Genomic DNA, 13,992 nt, shown 5'->3' with positions numbered 1-13,992 from the left:
TATACCCATCCAGATGACTTTTAAATGTTGTATTTGAACTAGCCTCCACCATTTCCTCTGACAGCTCATTCCAAACATGCACTCACCCAGTGCAGGGAAAAAGTTGTCCCTTTGGTCCCTTTTAAATCTATTCCCTCTCATCTTAAGTCCATACCATCTAGATTTCGACTCTTCCCCAATGTCATCACCACCCTAAGAAAAGACCTTGGTTCTCATCCTATCCACGCCCCCTTGTGATTTTATAAACCTCCAAGGTCACTCCTCAGTCTTGCAATGTCCAGGGAAAGTAGCCTAAGCCTGTTCAGCCTCTTCCTATAGCTCAACCTCTGCAGTCCCAACAACATCCTTTTAAATATTTTTTGCATCCTCTCGAGTTTAACAACATACTTACTTCCTATAGAAGGCAACCTGAATTGTATGCAGTTTTCCAAAAAAATGGACTCCCTTGTAACCAGCTGTTTGAAATAATTAATGTGAAATGAGAGCTGCTGTCCAGTAATGGCATTAAGATTCCATGAGTTGTATTTTGATATCGACTTTCTAGAATAATTGATTCTGTTCTTGTGTCTTTAAAATATAGTTTTAGATCAAATTTTTTTAAACTGATAATTTGATTTCAGCTTTTCAAAAATCTCATCAACCTGTCTGCTTATTTTGAAAACTTGGCTTCAGAAATAACTCATCTTTGCACTATTCAAGAAGTACTTTCTTGCAGGTAAGTACGGAAATATATTTGTATACATTGAGAACTGTCTGTCTCTCTCTTTATCTCAATCAACATCTCCTCCTTTTGAGTATTCTTTTGTCCTCTTCCCTGTGGTGACTGCTTGGTATAGTTCTAAACAAGTTCAAATCCCCAGTATCCAAATAACCTTCCTTTGACGTAAGCCCATTGATGTTTGCAGTCTGAGCTTTTGAACTATGGACCTTTGTAACTCCACCTGTGCCTGGTCTAAACTTTGTATCCTGTTCACTTTGGACAAGGTTACTTGTCAGTAAATGGATTCTAAATCCAAGTCAGTATTTTTTAAAAACAACTTGGTTGATGAGAACAAGCCAGTCCTTTTGGTACTTCTGTTTTAAGATTCATAAACATATTAGAGAGAAGAATTGTATTAGAAACAAATAGGTTTATGCATTGATATGATGGTTTGATGTATTTATGATCTTTTAAATAAATATATGAACTTAATTTTACAGTTTAAACTTTGAAATGTGCAAAAATTCTGTGTAATTCTTTGCCCATTTTAGTTGGGAGAATTCAGCTTTTTTTTTAAAAGCAACCATGTTTTTAACAGCTTAGAATTTTCTAATGCTCTGGTTATTTGCTAGTTTCTCAGCACCACTTGTCTCTTTCACTGGAATCATATTGGAAAGGATCTGCTATAACCCCAATATAAGAGCTAACTTTGCAGCTGTTATAACTGACAAAAATGCACAAGGTAAAGATACAGCAGTATTTCAATTGTATGCTTTGCGTTGTCAAAATTGGGATGTCCAGCAGTTGGTTGAAATGCTGTGATATGCTGGAGGAATGTTGTCTAACAATGATTCAAATCTGTATCCCAGCATGTCTATCTGACTGAAATTCAACATAAGAAATAGAAGCAAGAATAGGCCATTCAACAAAATGATAGCTGATCTACCCAGGCCTCAACTCTTCTGTGCGAAGTCAGCATTAGAATGAGATAAGCGATGAAAGTGCTGAGAATAGGCTTTTATTCCACCTGCAGAAAGGCAGGGTTTACACGAGACTGGGAATTGCTCTCTTGTATATTTTTTTAAAAACTGACAAAGACTGAGGAATAGGTTATTTGTTGAATGAAGAAGCTCTCTTCAATCGTTTCGTGGCATTTTCCCAGAGTTGTTGAATATGACATGTGTTTGCTTATTCCAGCTTCATTTGGATGTGTTTAACTAGTTTGCTCCTTGTTTGTAATAGGTATTTCAGTTCCTGGTGACTGGGGCCTGAAGCTAACTGTTGGTGATGTTCAAAATACTACTATAGTTCTGCACATCTATATAGATTTTATGATGTTATCTTACATCCTTGGAATTCTACCTGGTACTGTGGTGACATTTCATAGTTTGGAGAGAGTAACATCCAGGTTAGTATTCTGTAAGAGTGGGCCATTCTGCTTTCCTCTTATTCAGTTATATAATGATTTGGTCTGCTTGACTCCAATTATTTGCAATAGTCATTTCCCTTGATACCATTATAACAAAAATCTATTCGTTTGTCAGGAATATTCAGTTGTTCTACAGTTTGCAACCTTTTTAATGATTTTTAAAAATTGTTCACAATATGCATCACTGACTAGGCCTGCACTTATTGCCAAACCCTAGTTGCCACTGAGAAAACAGAGTCTGAGATAGGAACACCCACAGTGCAATTAGGAACTGTGTTCCAGGAGTTTTCTTGAGTCACAGATTTTCTTCTATTCTGTGTATGGAAAGTATGCTTCCCGATTGGCCTAGTTTTAATTTTAAGCTTGGCATCCAATCTTGTTAGAAGAATAAATAGTTTATCTGTATCTATCAAATCTTTTTAACACGTAAAACATCTGAATGCCATCACCCCTCAGTCCTTCAAACTCCAAAGAAAACGAGACAAACTTATGCAACTTGTCATAAGTTGTTTTGAGCTCGAGCATTCCATTGGATCTGTTCTGTGCCCAATTGAAAGCCAATAAAGCCCTGCTGAAGTATGATTCCAAAATGCATGTAAAATATCAACTATACAGCTATATTTGCATGCAACTGAGGCGTGTTTTCCTCCCATTTTGTAATCCCCTTCTTTCCCACATTGAAATAATTGCTAATATTCAGTTAGCTTTTTTGATTGCTTTATAATACTCATCGACAAGCTTTTGTGTGTTTGGATTTCAAAATCTATTTGTTCTTTCCAGGCCCTCATTTAGAAAGAACTCAAGTTTATCTTGCTTCAGTCCAAAGTGGATGATGCTATATCTGCTCACATTAAAATTCTGTTTGTCGTAGTTTTGCCACTTATTAATCTGAACTAATTTCATGTAGGACCCTGCAGTTTTATTTCGGGTCTGTCACCCTTCAATTCTCTTTACATGCTGTGTCTGACCTACTAAATGTTCCCAACAGTCAATAATAATAAAGATGGGTTGTGTGATTTTAGTTGTTTTTAAATCTTGGCTAATGTTTAGTTTTTTGTTTGTCCTCCAATCCTATTGCAGTTGTCATTTATAGTTAAGGTAGAGTTCAAGAATTTTAAATATCAATTTATTAATAATAATTTTGCTTTTCAGACATAATAATGTGTACTGCAAATATGTGCCTTCAAGCAGTGTGTCTATGCTTGAGAATCCATCACCAGAGGCTGTCAGGTGTGTATTCTGATTCTCATTTTGCTTCACTTCTCTGAAAACTCAAACTAAAATGGGAGAATCTATATATTCATAGTTGTAATCAACTTTGCATTTCTTTTAGACTTGCTAAGGGAATGATCATACTATACTCTGTTCCTACTTATTGCAAAACCGTATGGTAGTTGATTTTTAAGTTCACAAGATATAGTGATGCGTTGACAAAACGTTAGTTTTTCACAATTTGTTCTGTGACTTGGTATGACATGATGGGTAACAACTCTTCTTTGAACGGATAGAAATATGACCCGTGTTTTCAAAGTTTGGTGACTTGTAAATCCAGCACTGGGATTGTTAAAGATTCAAGTATTTTAAGTTCTTCTAGTTTCTCCTCAAATTATCACAGGTCTATGTTAATGCCTCCCAGCCCAACATGCAAAAGAAAAGTACATTACAATTGAGTGGGCTATACAAGTCATTTGAAAGTCCTGCTGTGCACCATATAAAGCACATGTTGAAAGTGGTGCAACTAATTATCATTGCTGTGTCCAGAGGGACGAAGAAAGATGCCACTTGTGAGGCCAGAGTTACTGTCTGCTTTACAAATGTTAAGCTGTTTAGCTGTGAAATTTTAGCAAATGGGAACTTGGCTCAAGAGACTTTGTGTTTTGCCATTGTGATGGTTGTGAAAAAGGAAGAGAACTGGAAAACAATTTAGGGAAAATTAGAAGATTTGAGAGGAGGAAAATTCAACTTGTGTTTTCTTGAAAAAGAGTCTTGTTTAAAAGTTATTTTAAAATGTAGTTGGCATAACTGACATGAAATGTAAAAATTTACAAACTTATGCATTAACAGTACAAAATTTGTGCAGAGCTTCCTGTGTGACCAGCAGGAACTGCACACTTGGAGGCTGGTACAATTGCATCATTTTAAAAGGCATTTGGATGGGTATATGAATAGGGAGGGATATGGGCCGGGTGCTGGCAGGTGGGACTAGATTGGGTTGGGATATCTGGTCAGCATGGACGGGTTGGACCGAAGGGTCTGTTTCCATGCTGTACATCTCTGACTTGTAGTGAGTTTCTGTTATCCTGTTAAATGAAAATTCAACTGTAATAGTTTGATGCAATGGGGTTTGAAATGGGGGCAAGTAGAATTCTATTTGCATTTTATTTACAAAAAACAAATTTGTATTTGAATCCTGTTTTGATTTTATTCTAAAGTTGATGAAATAAGTAAAGCTTTTGTGAATATGAGAGGTACAGCATCACTAATCTGGGTTACAACAATGAAGTCATGGCACTTGATTAACCAAAACATTGACAAGCTATTGACGTGCTGCTAGTTTGTTTGTTGGGGTGGGGAGGGATGTGAGCGAATGTGGATGTGTATCATAGAATGGAGGCCATTATCCTGTTAAGAGGCAACTTGGAGAGAGTAATGCCTTGCTTCTCTGACCTAGGAATCCGGAAATGAATAAACCTGAGTCTCTTATTTGCTCAGCTATTTGACCTTAAGTGAAACTAAAACGTCTTGGTGGTTTAATGGACAGAGTGAAGCTCTGCTTTTTTTTATATAAAAAACATTTCCCTTCAGCATCTTAAAAATAAAGAGACTGATTTGGATAACAAACCTCATCAATATATATATATATAAAGAAATTGGCCTAGACCTTAACTTTTTCTTATTTTAAATGTAAGTGTAAGGTGTTGCATTCCAGATGCAATTCTATTGGTCAAACTATTAGACTTTAAGCAAAACACAATATACAAAGATGGCTTTATTTAAAAACCTTTAGCCTTGTACTATTAATACACTGCTATACATATACAATCTGTACAATCTATTCACTCTAAGCGCATAGATGCTCAAAAACTCCTATGAATGACGAAGATGAGCAGATCATCAATGTACACCACACAATTGAGTAATCCTGAATTGTTAATATTTGAAATGTGTATTTTTCATATGTTATTTTTACTCTACAGTTAAAATACAAAATAAAAAAAGAATTGGCTTAATTCTAACTTTCGATATAACATCCCATAAACTCGACAACCTTGGCAAAAGCAAATTCCATAAAATAGATTCTCTCACGTGCAATTCTAGCAGCAGGAAGTGAACCCCAGCTTTTATCTGTAATAGAGAGGAACTAGAACTTCCACATCAAGGCACCAGTAACGATGGAAAGCTGAAAGTAAAATTCCTGATTCTGTGGAAGTTTGACCCCAGCCATTGAGGCTGCCTCTATTATTCCAACTTTTTTTAAAAAAAAAACTCAAGCCTCCAGCTGTTTACTTTATTGGCTTTGAGTAGACCTGCTCGGCACCTCTGTCTCACCTTTATTTAGAAAAAAGACAAAATACACCTCTTGAAGTGATAGCATTGTCACACAGCAACTGTAAATACACAAATACAGATTTTGACAATGTGGATGTGTTTTGTTTCATCCTCAGTTCTTGGGAGTTACACATGACATTTCCCTTTTTTGCATTTTGTACTTGTGACATTTTCAGTTTAAGATTATTCAACATCTGCTCTTTTTATTTGACAATGGCAATTTGCCAATTTCCTTAGATTTTATTTTCATGGGATGTGGACATTATTGCTGGACCAGCACTTACTACCCATCTCAAAGTGGCCTTTGAGTAGGAGGTGGTGAGCTACCTTCTTGAACTGCTGCAATCCAATTTCATTGTTCATAAATTTCATAGTTTCAGAAGTGACTGTTTGGCCTTTGTTTTTCAGGTCAGCCAGTGCAGACTTGCCCCTGCTGTATCTTGGAAATTTGATCTCTGTGCAAGGCAATCACCTGCAGGGAATTGTTTGCTGTCATGTGGTTAATATTCACTGGCTGAAACTGCAGTGGGTGTGCAGTCTTTGTTGCAGCATTGTTAAGCAGGTATGTTTTGATTTTAAAATGAGAACTGGTAGGAATGTCAGTTAGACATATATGCATCCACATTGCTACTTGGGTCAGAATATGCTATGGGGGAGAAAATAGGACTGTCTGTATCTTTTTAAGTCAAAAGATATAAATTATCTCATTTATAAAGGATTTCCAGCCAAAATGTTAACTTGTCTTGTACTAGGCAGATCCTATAAACTTTTTAAAAATAATATTCTGTAACATCCACATTGTGGGCTACTATGTGATTCTACATAGATGTCAGTTACAAAATGTCTGAGCTATCTGTTTGGAGATATCTAGATAAAGTGAAAGTATCACTGGGATTTTATTTACAGGGCGTTTTCTGGTATAATGCGACAGTTGCTTTCCTCTGCAACCTCACTGTAGAAAATTGTTATCTCCCCCCCCCCCCCCCCCCCCAAACGGCGTCCACAATTCGTCAATAGAGTTCTAGCCAATTCACATTGAAACGTGTTATACCAGAACAACCTGTACCAGAATGCTCTGGAAATGATCTCATCAGTATAAGAAAATGTGCAATGCTACTTATGGACATATGCAATTACACAAATCACAGATCCAAACTCTTCCACCACAAAGAAAAGAATTAAATAGTTTGGGGCATCAAAATATGAAGTGAAAGTAAAAGCTGTGATTGTGATGGATTTGGATATTTTTATATTTCCTGTGCTTCACTGTGAACCGTAAAGTGTGCAGATGTAACAAATTTGGAAGTAAAAAGAACATTTGCATTTTTCTCAAAAGTGAAGTCTTGTACATAACACTTCCAAAAAATAACTCTAGTAACTTGTGATTTCTGTGCTCAGGGCAAGTGCACAAGAAGTTCTGGGCCATGTCCGTCTGCAGTTGCTATATTTCGTGCTAATGCAAGGTAAGCATCAAGGGTTGGAAATTGGTCATTTCAGGAATCATTTAGCACTTTATTGCAAAGAATTGACAAAGCAAATAAGCAAAGCTGAATGTGTTCTGTCTGGGGCACCGTTATCTGTTCTTATTTTCTGGAAGTCCTAGTACATTTTTCACATTGAAAAATAATCAAAGGCAGAGGAGTAATTCAAAATGTTTCGAATTATACTTATCCTAGTGATCTATGATTTTTAACTAATCAGATATTACTCCAATTGCTATGATGGGATGCGGCAGCTTCCTGGTATTATTGCTCGATTATTAATCCAGAAACTCGGCTAACATTTTAGAGACCTGGGTTCAAATCCTGCCTCGGCAGATAGTGGAATTTGAATTCAGTAGATGTGTTGAATTAAGACCAAAAGTACCCATCTGGTAATGTCTCTTATTTATCTCAATCTTGCCTGGTCTGGCCTCTGTGATTCCAGAGGCAAAACAATGTGTTTGCCTCTCAACTGCCCTCTGAAAATGTATAGCGAGCCACTCATTGTACAAATCAGTATGAAGTCTGCAGCATGCAAACTTGAATGTTTCAAGAAGGAGGCTTGAGGGAACTAATGAAGGCCAATAAATGTTGGCTCAATCAGCAATGTTGAAGCACTGCAAGTGAACTTAAAAAAAATCATTTGAGGTTTGAATAGGTATGCAAATTGTAATGCCTTTTACCACAAAAGATCCAAGCATTCAATTCATTAGCACATTTAGATTTGCTTCTGTGCTTCATACAGTGGACTTGATTTTTTTGAGAGCTATTTCTTAATGGCAGAATTAGTAATATTCACTTCATCCCCTTTCAAACTTGTACTATCCACCTTCTGGATCTTCTTTTTCCACATGGTCTTTCTTTGATTAGGAACTATGTGTCATTTATTTGCACTATGGCATGTGAACAATAATGATACTACTTATCTGAGACAGCTAACTTTTATAGTTTGACATCTTTGATTTGTCAGGAACTAACACAGCTGTAAATACTTAATCTTTAGACTTCTCCTTTGTAATCATGTTGAGTTGTAAAATTTATTATATTACCTTCTGTCCTTTTGCACACCTTGAATTTGTGGAAGACTAGCTGTCTTCCACCAACAATTTTAAAACTCAAACTTGGCATCAGGATTCAATTTTCTCTCATTTACTTTTTTTTAATCCTCCATCTTAATTCGTCGGTGACTTTCACCTATGGCATTGAGCATCACATAGCTTTTCAGAATTTGTGAAGAAACTATCTTTTGATCTAGTTTTGTTCTGCAACTTGTCAATATAAAGCCATTTACGGTAGTTATTTCATTTTAATGCTGACTTTACTAATTAAGTGGGCAAAGAAATGACTGCCCCAAGATAATATTGCAAACACAGTCTCCTCTTTGTCAACTGTTGTCTCCTGTCAGAATCATGCTGTTGAATTGGGTTCCATGCAGCAATAGTGATACTACTTTAATATGTTTCTTCTTAGCAGTGCTAACTTTGACATTTATTGGTGAGTAGCATATTCAATATGTCTGAATGCAAGTATGTACCTGAGGAGGATAAAGCTGCAAATTGGTATAAAATTGTCATTGTTAAAAGTTTGACTGAATTACTGACCAGCTACAGTTTTCAGACTGTTAAAATGAGCTTTTTGCAATGTGAAAATGGCAAAACAAGCCCTTAAACAGCTTTCTGTAATAGGTTTTAATACACTTGCTTGAGCATGTACGTATCTGTTTTGTAGTGACTTAGGAGCCAAGATGTACCAACAAATGGATTGTGCAGGGATCAAATGAAATGAGGATGTTCTTTTGTTTGAATTAAAAGTTCAGATTGTAATTCTGCCTACCTCTGGCCTTGAAGCATCTTAACCTCTCTGCTAGAATACTCATTAACCTTAACTCTCATGGGACCTACCTCCTTATCACTGAGCTACTCTCAATCTGATGTAGTCAGCTGCTGTCGTCTCTCGGCAGCTATGGTTCTTTCTTTTGTTATTTTAAAATTGGTGTGGTCACCCAACTACCTTCAAAACCTATTGCTGACTTTGTCCTCCAACTGTTGCTCAGCTCCAACCTCCTTTCCCTTTCTCTGATTTTGGACTATCCAAACAATTGTAGATCAATGTCTCTATCAACTGAATTTATGCAGCGCCCACAACTGAGTGTGCAATGATCAGTTATCAAGATTAAGGTCTATGTGACAGACCATATGCATGATATCTTTTTGTTTTGGAACTTCGCATTTTGAAATCAGCAGCTATAGTCTTTTCTCTTTTGGCTATTCTTTACTCAAATACTGATATCCTGTAATTTCACTGAGGTAAAAACAAGGACTGCAGATGCTGGAAACCAGAGTCGAGATTAGAATGGTGCTGGAAAAGCACAGCAGGTTCAGGCAGCATCCAAGGAGCAGGTTCACTGATCCATGTCCCAGTGTTGCTGTGGCATTTCCTGAAATGTTCTATATCCACACAGCCAAATCTCACTTAACTCAAGACTTCAGTTTGTGTGGCTGTGTGTAAATGTATTTACGTTCAGGTTTGTGTATGCTGACAAAATACTGCTCCACTAACTAATTTCAATTTGTGACTAAGATGTTCGGTTTACTGTATGACCTACAGTCGTTGATGAGTTAGTTCTTTTATAAACCAGTTGGTAAGATTTAGGCCATCCTAGCAGTTCCCTGTTAAAAACTCTATGCTTGATTCCCCAGTCTTGCCTCAATTAAAATCTTGCTGAAGCTTCACCTGAAAGTGCACAATTCTTGTTGAAGTTTTCCACTGTGAACTGAGTTTCAAACCACACTAATAACTCCTCAGCATAATTCTTTACTCGCCACCTTTGCAATATCACCTCCATTTCCCCCCTTTTTTTTAGCTGGTGTCGTTGGTTTGACAGTTTGCTTTCCCGTGCTGCAACCTTGAAAGTGTATGACTTTAAATTTCTGAAGCAACCAATTAAAATGTGATTTTTGAAAATCCCATTGCAGATCATAAATGAACAAAATCAAGAGAAATTGAAATTGGAATTATGTCGATGTGCAAAACTCTTAACATACCTCTTGAATTTTTTTGCAGGATGTTTCTCCTAAAATAAACTGTTAAGCATTTCCTGTTCTGCCTCCTGCTTTCCTTCTCAAATAAATTATCTTTCTGGGTATAAAGATTTGAATCTGGTAAAGGGCATTTTGGTAACAAAGCAGGCTGTGACTTGAATTTTCGTGACCATCTTATCCTGGAAACTGTTTTTATTGCAGCGCTACTGTCGAGGATGGAACTGCAGTTGCACGAGTGTACTGTAAAGATAAACAGGTTGCAGACCTGCTGGCCCTTGGTCCCATAGATTGGGAAAGACTGCAACATCATATTGGCCCACAGGGGGAGGTGTATTTTCAGTGCCAGGGTCGCACTGGATATGAACTGGTGAGTGAAAGCCTTTTTTTTCCCTTCTAATACTGAATCCTTAATGTGGGACAAGCTTTCAAAGTTTAGTTTTAGAGCAATGTTTGGTTTCTTCAAATTCAGAATTTATGTCCTTTTTCATCGTACATTTTCAAAAATTATACTTAATTATAGTAAACATTTTTATTGCTAAACACCCTTTCTCAAATGGATTCAGTGATGTGATGTAACGTACCATGAAACAAATGCTGATGCTGTTTTGGATAATTCGGTAGCTTGGCCCAAAATAAGATGGATGATTTGCTAATGTTAGTATTTTATGGGAGAGATACCTATCAAGATAAAGGAATTTCCTGTTTTACTTCCAAAACTCTATTCCATAGCAGGCCTCGTAATTAGTGTTGCCACTTTTAGTCCATTTCTCAATGCAAGGTAAACCAGAACAGTTCTAAAATCCTCAGCAAGCTTAATGCATTCGTCACCACCTAAATACATAGCATCTCTTGCTTTCTGAAAATATCTAAATGCAGCATTTCTTTCCAGTTCCTGGTTACATTTTGAAATACTTGTCTAAAAGAATTCCTTTTTCAGTATTCCAGTATGTGTTCTGGTTAAAATGGATTTTTCACAGTCCTGGTGTTTCACCTAATGTTGATCTAATTTATTGCAAAGTAGACAGTTTCTAATAACATGCCATTAATAGGCTTTTTATTAGCCTCAAAAATGTTCATTACTTGTTCTGGGCATCAGTGTGGTGGCTAGAGTTTTAGTTGAGAAGGTTTATCATCGTTAAAGCTGGAACATACATTTTAAAATAATGTGCATTTATTTGCCAAAAGGTGAAGAATTGACCTTGCCTGATACATGCATTGCTGTGGAGTACTCATGTCCACCTTGTACAATTTTCTTACCAGAAACCATCAAGTATTTATTTTGGGAATAAATAGTCCTTAGAAAACTTGTCATCTTGTTCTTCAAAATGGTCCATTATTTTAAGTTAAAATTTTAATGGATGCTATTATTAATTCTTAGAATATAATTACTTTTTTGTATTTCTTGGCCTAATCTGAATGTAGACTTCAGTGTAGTCATTTCATCAACTTTATAATTTTTGTGAACTTTAAACTAGAGCACAGTAGTCAATCTATGTTACAGATTAAAGAAATATATAATTTTAAACCATTTAAACTCTATAAATGCAAAATACTGCAGATGACAGATTTTAAATCAAAACAGACTTGGAGAAATTCAGCCAGTCTGGCAGCATCTGAGAAGAAAAAGTATTAATATATCGAGTACCATTTATTTCTTTCAGGATTAAGTTCTTGCTGTGTTTCACTATTACTTGTTTTTATTTGGGTTAAAATTGCATGCTCTCTTGCCAAAGCTGCAATCACGAATAGTTGATTTTCTGTCAAATATTGGTCTTCTGTGATCGATGGTTCAACTTTGTGATTTTTTTGTTTTAGTCAACCCATAGTTTTATTTCTGTCCATCTTTTTAGTTATTCTTCACATTGCTGACTTGTTCCTCTTCGCATCCCAACCTCTCCATTTCTTTTTTTCTTCACTAATGGTTCCACTTTACAAATAACAGCATAAAACCTCAAGGGTAGCAATCTGCACCGATCACCCAATGCTCAGGTTAAGTGGCTGAGTATTAATCATTTTCATGAACTTGAGTACAGCTATGATATTTTCCTCATCATTTTCTCCAGTGAGGAAGATTTTCTTTATTTCTTACAGCCCTAATCATTTGTTCACCTTTCTTGCCTTCGATTCTATCCTTTTGTCCTTATTCCACTTCATTAACACGCATGGCCTTTCTTCTGGTATTTCAAATGAAATGTATCATTTTCTTTCCTTCACTAAAACTGCTTCAAAGAAAGTATCTTTCTGCTTTTATGCCCGGTGTAGCTTTTCAGTGACCCTGAAATTTGTTGACTTGCCAAAAGAGACTGCAATTCAAAAGCTAATTGGTTTGGCTTTAAAGCACTTTGTTCTGAAGATTTTAAAAGGTATAGAAAGACTATTTTTTTAAGATTTCCAATATCTGAGTTGTCTTCTTTAACAACTCTTTGGTACTTCAAAACTTGATAAAAGAAAATGTTGTCTGATTAACTCTTCAATTTTCATGAATCCTCTGTGACAGACTTCCTTCTTTCTTCCTCTTATCCCATCCATCCTCTATTAATATTAGTTTTGTCGATGCTTTTAAACTTGCCTTTTCCACATTATGGCTTTGCCTTTTTCTTTTAGTAAGATGTGAATCGAGCAAGCCTGTCAGCTCAACAAGCCTCTTTCACAGTTTAATCTGATCATGGCTGATCACTTGAATGTCTTTTATTTACGTTATTCCCATAATCTTTTTATGCCATTGATAATCAGAAATCTATTAATCCTTAAGCATTCTGAAAGATTGAGTAGCATTCACTGCCCACTGGGATACGGAATTCCAAAGATTCTCAAATATTGTAACAATTTCTACTCCTCTCAGTCCTAAATGACACTCCCTACACTTTTAAATTTTGTTCCCTGGTTCTGGACTCCTGGACCAAGGGATAGGTCTGCCTATCTGTTTGTGTTTTCTAGATTTCAATTAGATCACCTATTTCTCTTTTGAAATTCTAGGAAATACAGACCCACTTGGCCCAAACTGTCTTCAAAAGACACTCCTACCATCCTGGAATCAAGTCCATTTTTCCTACATTTTGCTTTCTGTCTGTTCACCAATTGTTAATACTGTTCCTTGTCTTTAATTTTGCTAATGAATCTCTCGTGGTGTTCCTTATCAAAAACTTTCCAAAAATCAGAATGCTACATCCATTGAATTTGCTTTATCGGTTTTTTTAGTAACAATTTAGTCTTGGCCTTGGTGCTCATCCTGTACAATGAGTTTCAAAACTCCTTTTTATTTATTTTCCAACAACAAATAAGTATTTTGCTCTTTTTGGTAATAAGTGACGTGTTCAAGAGGTTTTTTGTGAATCAATGGCTTGAAGTGTGATTAGTCTATAATGATTAAAATTTCAATTTCAGCTGTCTCTTTATCAGCATTAAAGTCATTTGTCCATGAAAGGCATGAACTAATATAAAAATATTTTTGGAAAGTAAAGAATTGCTTGTAATCAGCTATGATATATTCTAGTTCATGAAAGTTTATTTGTTACTTTTTTCTCTAAATTGTAGCATGAAGAGAATACTGAAGATATCCTAATGCAGTACCTTGGAGTTGTATGTACTAGTACCATTGTCTGCAGGTCCATTCAGCTTGCTTTCAGATTTGAATCGAGAAGCAAATCCAAAATAGGACAGAATGGTAAGTTTCCCTGATCTAATTCATCTATTTCTTTGTTGGATACAAAATTGAGGAGATAAAAATACTTGGTGAAACATCTGTTGGTTTGATAAAAGAAACTCATTATGTATCTCAAATACTTGCAGTAT

At 36.0% G+C, this 13,992-nt stretch overlaps 1 protein-coding gene across 1 annotated transcript in view; it reads left to right on the top strand.

Annotated features, from left to right (window-relative positions):
• Positions 1 to 13,992, top strand: part of ctc1 (CTS telomere maintenance complex component 1) — an 80,813-nt gene that overhangs the window by 55,650 nt on the left and 11,171 nt on the right. Inside the window, exons 16-23 of the mRNA XM_072565206.1 lie at positions 621 to 715; positions 1,333 to 1,442; positions 1,943 to 2,108; positions 3,282 to 3,359; positions 6,087 to 6,240; positions 7,077 to 7,141; positions 10,402 to 10,567; positions 13,735 to 13,864. Coding sequence (XP_072421307.1) covers positions 621 to 715; positions 1,333 to 1,442; positions 1,943 to 2,108; positions 3,282 to 3,359; positions 6,087 to 6,240; positions 7,077 to 7,141; positions 10,402 to 10,567; positions 13,735 to 13,864 — 964 coding nt within the window. The remainder of the gene's footprint in view (positions 1 to 620; positions 716 to 1,332; positions 1,443 to 1,942; positions 2,109 to 3,281; positions 3,360 to 6,086; positions 6,241 to 7,076; positions 7,142 to 10,401; positions 10,568 to 13,734; positions 13,865 to 13,992) is intronic.

This window comes from Chiloscyllium punctatum, chromosome 48 (genome assembly GCF_047496795.1).
Source record: "Chiloscyllium punctatum isolate Juve2018m chromosome 48, sChiPun1.3, whole genome shotgun sequence".
Lineage (NCBI taxonomy): Eukaryota > Metazoa > Chordata > Chondrichthyes > Orectolobiformes > Hemiscylliidae > Chiloscyllium > Chiloscyllium punctatum.
Note: the sequence above shows the minus strand (reverse complement) of the source record. Positions and strands in the feature narration are given on the sequence as shown.